Raw genomic sequence first — 6,000 nt, 5'->3', positions numbered from 1 at the left:
GCCACTGCACTTTGGTGCCCAGCTTCTCCAGTGCGTACACTATTTCTGAAGGAGACACACAAAAGTTATGGGCGGATAATAAAGGAGGCGTACCTCTTTCGTCTCGGAGTGGGGCGACGTGTCGCTGTAGCGCGTCCGTATGCCTTGGTGGTGGATGGGAGGATCTGGTGTATGGCTGGTGTCGGTCTTTGTTGGAGCGTGGGAGTTGTTCTCGCCGTCCTTCGTTGCATCGATCCCTCCTTGTTTCTGAGTGTATCGTTGTTAGCCGTTGGGTCGGCTCATTAAGATCATCCTCGTCCGCTCGTACCTCAGCGCAATAGGTGTTGTGGATTTCCTCCCATGTGGTAGGGGGATATTTCATGAGGCGGCTTAGTAGCTTCTTGGTTGCCCTCGAACCATTCCTGTTTAGCCCGTTCTGGAAAGCGGTGACTGCCATACCTTCGATACGTTTGGTAGACTCATACTTACCCTATTAAACCTGGCTAGGAAGTCCCTGTGTCCCTCCCCTGTGGTTTGCCTGACGGCGAAGATGTCGTTGACCCTTGCTTCCGCTTTCTTTGCACCTGCATGGGCGGTGATGAACTTATCCGCCATTTCCTCGAACGTTGATATCACCTTAGCTGGTAGCTGAGAGTACCACGTTAGGGCCCCTCCTGTCAATGTCTCACCAAACTTCTTCAGCAGCACCGACGGTACCTGTTCTTTTGATAGGTCGTTGCCCTTTACAGCAGTGACATAGTAGATTAAATGATCCTCGGGATCTGTGGTTCCGTCATATACCTTTAAGTAGGGTGGCATCTTGAAGGTTTTTGGGATAGGGTGAGGGGCAGCTTCTTCCGTGTATGGTTGTTCAACGAACCTCCCCACGTCGCATTTTCGTAGCAACTTGGGAGCGCCGGGGATCTTGTCTACCCTCTCCTGATGTTCTTTCATTTGGTCGCGGAGTGCCTTGTTTTCATTCTCCATTTCTTCCATCTTCTTTAGGATGGCTGTTAGCGTGCCATCGTTGGTCTGTGCCTCGATGGGTTTGTTATTTGCTCGTGCAGCTTCAGGTTCACCCATGGCAGCAGTGGTACCTACCGTTGGTATACACCTGTCGTTACTTTGTGGTGACTTCTCAACCAAGCCACTTAGAGTGCTTGTTAGCCATTCTTCCAGTAGCTTCTTGACCACCGAGGGTGCTTCCTTAGCCGCAGATGTGGAAGCCCCTTTTTCATGCAAGATCGTCAGATCTTCGGATGGGGAAGATGAGATCTCTGCACCTGGCGTGATGCTAGGGTTGCATTCAAGATGCCCTCGTCACCGGCCTCGTTGAGAGGATCAAGGAGATTGGCTGTAACACCCACTATCGCTTTCATTCTGGTGTTATTTTCAGCCATCTTTTGTTTTCGTGTGGTGTAGAGAATGGTAGTTGGTTGCTCTCTAGGTGGATACTATGATTTTGATTCTCGAAATCCCCACAGACGGATCGATATACTTTGCAAGCTTAAAAACAATCAAAAGTAAGAAAGGGTAAATCGTAATCAAATATAATAGACCTAGAGATGAAAAATGAAGTTGTTGTTGTAGATCTAATAGTGATAATATGAACTCAAGAGAAAGTATTCGTTAGAGATAGCGATGGAGAGAGAGTATGAGAAAATGAAAGAGTTGTATTATTTCAGAATCATCTCACTTTTACAATGCGAAGGTCTCCCTTATATAATAAGAGACCTTCCTCGAAATAATCAAAAAGTTACAAAAATAGGTAACGTTTTCCTAGTGAAGACACTGAGTCCTAAACGATGTCGCTTTTGTCCCCACGTCCGAGTCGTACGCTTACTTTAGTCGGCGTATACTCACTGGGCGTACCCATTGGCATAGAGACGCTGACGGTCAAATTTGACCCTATACACAAATGAATGAAGAGGCTATTGAAAATTGTTAACTATATGATCTTCAATATTTTCAAGGAACATTATAAACGGTGTAAATAACAATTCTATTGCTTTATTTTTCTTTAGTTTTAGGATTCAAGGTGGCGCGTCGCTGGTTCAGTAGGGTATACAAAGTTTAAGCATGTTTAAAAGGAACATTAGAAATATATAAATTCCCACGTCCATTCTATTAACGCATCCAAAGGAATCTAATGAATGGGATAATTCACTTGTCATTTTAAGATTTTTTATTGAAGTTACATTTTCCTCATAACATAATATTTTAGAACCGAAGGGGAGCCTGGAGCAATGTATTTGAGCCGTGGGAGTAATCAATAATGTTCCTTGTATAAACGTGAAATATCAATACCTTGTGTACCGGGCTGCTCTTTTTTATATTTTAGAACCAACTATCTGCAATCTTTTAAAACAGGTTTATAAGGGTCTGTAGCTCTATATAACTACTATATTAATTCATTACCTTCTTAGAATTTTTTAGCGGATATTTCGTTGGGCAAAGTAAAAATCCAAAAGAAAATAATAAAGAATAAAAAAAAGCACAAAAGTTATTCACGTGACTCCCGTTTACCCCCATTTGCCTGCTGTTTTACAGGATAAGGTTGCTTTTAAACAAACTTCTCCTTATGAAAACATGGCAATCTCAGAATCGCAACGTTGGTTGGGCCCATTTACAATGTCCTCTAGTCCTCACCGTTGGATGAGGGACAAGATTTCGCTACAAAAAGTTTCTCAAACATAATGTGAATAGCCAACCGTGCAAAATATATTTTATAATACAATTAAATCACTTATCAGGTATAGTGTATAGTACATAATAATAAATATTTTTTTTATAAAAAATAACTAATTGATAGTGAAAATATTTATATATTTAAATTAAATCTTTCTGTATCATTTACACCAAAGGAGAATTCAATAATTGGTAACACGATCACCTCATGCATTTTGACTTGCAATGTCGTAAGTGAAGATATTCACAACTTGTTCGTTATTAAGTAAAAGTACATAGTGGAAGTCAAGATGCTCATGCATGAACTTGAACAGGACGGTCAACTGCAAATGGTATATTAGAATGGACGGACTGTAGACAACCGACAAGGCTATAATAATAAAGAGAAATGTTATCAAACAAATTAATTAAGAGAGCCATTTAGTCGAGAAAGGTAAGTAATCGAGTTGCAAATAAACTAGGATATATATATATATATATATATATATATATATATATATATATATATATATATATATATATATATATATATATATATATATATATGCCAATTAAGAGAATGAAGACGGAGCCTAGGGAGAAATGCTTCTGGACAATTGTATCTCCTTGTATATTGAGAGAAAATCAATTATAAGAGAGTTAGTTCTTCTACTATATACACGTGTATATATATAAGTAATGAATCAGCTCTAAATTAACCACTACACTACAATTAATTCTGTTATTACTAACTTCTAACACTATACTAAAGTAATTGCCTGTCACTCAGTCTCTAGCCTTTGTTCCTCAGCTTCCAATGCACAGCTGTCATCTGCACTTCAATACCCTTCTTCAAGCTAGGTGGTGTGTAAATATTCAGCAATCCTAGTTTGGAAAATAGATGATAGTGCTGCAAACTGCCAAGCCCTTTTGTCAATATGTCTGCTTCTTGCTCTTTTGTTGGCAGATATTCAAGATGTATCATGCCCTGCTGCACGTTCTCTCTTACGAAATGGCAATCAATCTCTATGTGTTTTGTTCTTTCATGAAACACAGGATTGTTAGCTATTTGCATTGCAGCCTTACTGTCTGTGAACAACTGTATTGGAAGAGAAACATTTATCTCCAATTCCTTGTGCAAACCTAGTAGCCATACAAGTTTAGCTACTGTCAGAGCCATGCTTCTGTATTGTGATTCTGCTGAACTTCTTGCTACTGTGTTCTGTTTTTTTTTTTTTAAATGTCCAGCTATTAAAGACTCCCTAGTTTCACCAAATAGCTAGTTACTGATTTTCTTGAGTTTGGACAACTTGCCCAGTCTGCGTCACAAAATGCTCTCAAGGGTGTATCCTTTTCTGTACTCATTAATACTCCAAGACCTGGCTCATTCTTCATATATCTCACAATTGTTTAAGCTGCTTAAAGGTGTGACTTCTTAGGAGATTGCATGAACTGGCTCAAGGTCTGCACACTATATGCTATGTCTGACCTGGTTAAGGTCAAGTAAAGCAACTTCCTAACAAATCTTTGATATTCTCTTAGATCTGGTGGTGTTGTATCATCATTGATGTTACAGTGTTCATCATAATCAACAGTTGTAAGTCTCTTGTTCTGTTCGATTGGAGTTAATGCAGGCTTAGAACCTGGCGAACCTAATTCTGCAATCAACTCCAAAGTATATTTTCTTTGGCACAGTAAGATTCCCTTTTGTGATCTGCACACCTCCATTCCTAGGAAGTACTTCAGAGTTCCTAGGTCCTTCATAATGAAGTTGTTTTGCAGAATGTTCTTGGCTTCCTGAATCGGACCAGCATCATCACCTTTTATGAGAAGGCCATCCATATACACAAGTACTATAAAATATTTGTTGTGCTTCTTCAAGATGAATATGGGATGATCATGCTTGCTTTGTATGAAACCAGCCTTTAGGAGTGCATTAGTTAGCTTAAGGTTCTACTGCTTAGATGCTTGTTTAAGGTCATATAAATATTTGAGTAGTCTATATCCTGTGTTCCCCCCTTGGCTGTCAATTAAATAGGCAGTTGCATGTATACCTCTTTCTCAAGGTCACCTTGAAGAAAGGCATTGTAAACATCCGTTTGAAATAATGCTTATATTCATAGCTTCTAATGCAATCACAGTCCTAATGGTCACCATTTTGACCACATGAGAGAATGTTTCTTGATAATCCAACCCTTCTTGTTGCCTGTATCTTTTAGCAACCAATCTAGCTTTGTATCTCTGTATTGTTCTATCTGATCTATGCTTGATCTTGTATACCCATTCGCAACCAATAGGAACTTTGCCTTTGAGGATAGGAACCACCTCTTGCGTTTTGTTACTCACCAGTGCATCTATCTCAGCTTGCATGGCATATACCCATTTCTGATCATTCATTGCCTCATTGTAGGATACAGGTTCAACATCTGTTGAAACTCCAGCAAGATAAGTCTGATAGGTACTGCTCAGTGTGTCATACCCTAGATAATTGGACATAGGATACATGCAAGGTGAAGAAGAAGGCTTCACAGTTGGGCAAATGTAGTCCTTGATCCAGATGGGCGGTTTTGATCCTGTATCAGTTCTCCTAAGTTTCATATGTGAGACTTCCTCATTTACCACCTTTGTTGCTTGTTCTGGCTGCTGAACTGGAATCTCCTCATCATTACTGTTGGATAAATCATCCAGCTGAGGAACTACATCTTCATTTTCAGCATGTGATTGTCCCATTTTTTGAGCAGGAGCCTGTTGTTGTTGAGGTGAACTTTGTTATGTTGTATAGTGTCTAGCTGATTCAAAAAACAAGAACTTCTTCCTTCTTTCATCAGCATGAATGGCAATACATCCTCTCTAAATGTAACATCCCTGCTGACAAAAGACTTCTCGTCCTTCGGGTTGTATAACTTGTACCCTTTCTAGGATGTTGAATATTCCATATGGACTGCTGTTATTGCCCTAGGAAGAAGTTTATCACTCTGGTTGGTGATTGTGGCAAAGACAGCTAATAACCCTTAGATGAAGTGGCGAAGGTGGTGACTTGTGGAAGACCTCATATGGTAACTTTCCACCTAGTACTGTGGATGGTAGCCTATTTATAAGATATACAGCTGCCAATACACAATCTCCCCAGAAATGCACTGGTATACTTCCTTGAAACCTCAGTGCTCTTGCTACTTCTAAAATGTGCCTATGTCTCCTCTCCACCACTCCATTTTGTTATGGAGTGTGTGAACAATTACTCTGATGTAGTATGCCATCGTCTGATTAAAAGGTTGCACATTCAGAGTTGAAGAATTCAGCTCCATTATCAGTTCTAAAACATTTAACATTATGGTTAAATTGCACATTGCCATC

General features: G+C 39.8%; 1 protein-coding gene across 1 annotated transcript in view; it reads left to right on the top strand.

Moving 5' to 3' along the window:
* LOC109229931 (RNA-directed DNA polymerase homolog) overlaps positions 1-2,676 on the top strand; it is a 17,826-nt gene extending 15,150 nt beyond the window's left edge. Inside the window, exon 2 of the mRNA XM_019395472.1 lies at positions 2,530-2,676. Within this exon, the coding sequence (XP_019251017.1) occupies positions 2,530-2,676 (147 nt within the window). The remainder of the gene's footprint in view (positions 1-2,529) is intronic.

The sequence above is a fragment of the Nicotiana attenuata genome, chromosome 7, assembly GCF_001879085.1.
Source record: "Nicotiana attenuata strain UT chromosome 7, NIATTr2, whole genome shotgun sequence".
NCBI lineage: Eukaryota > Viridiplantae > Streptophyta > Magnoliopsida > Solanales > Solanaceae > Nicotiana > Nicotiana attenuata.
Note: the sequence above shows the minus strand (reverse complement) of the source record. Positions and strands in the feature narration are given on the sequence as shown.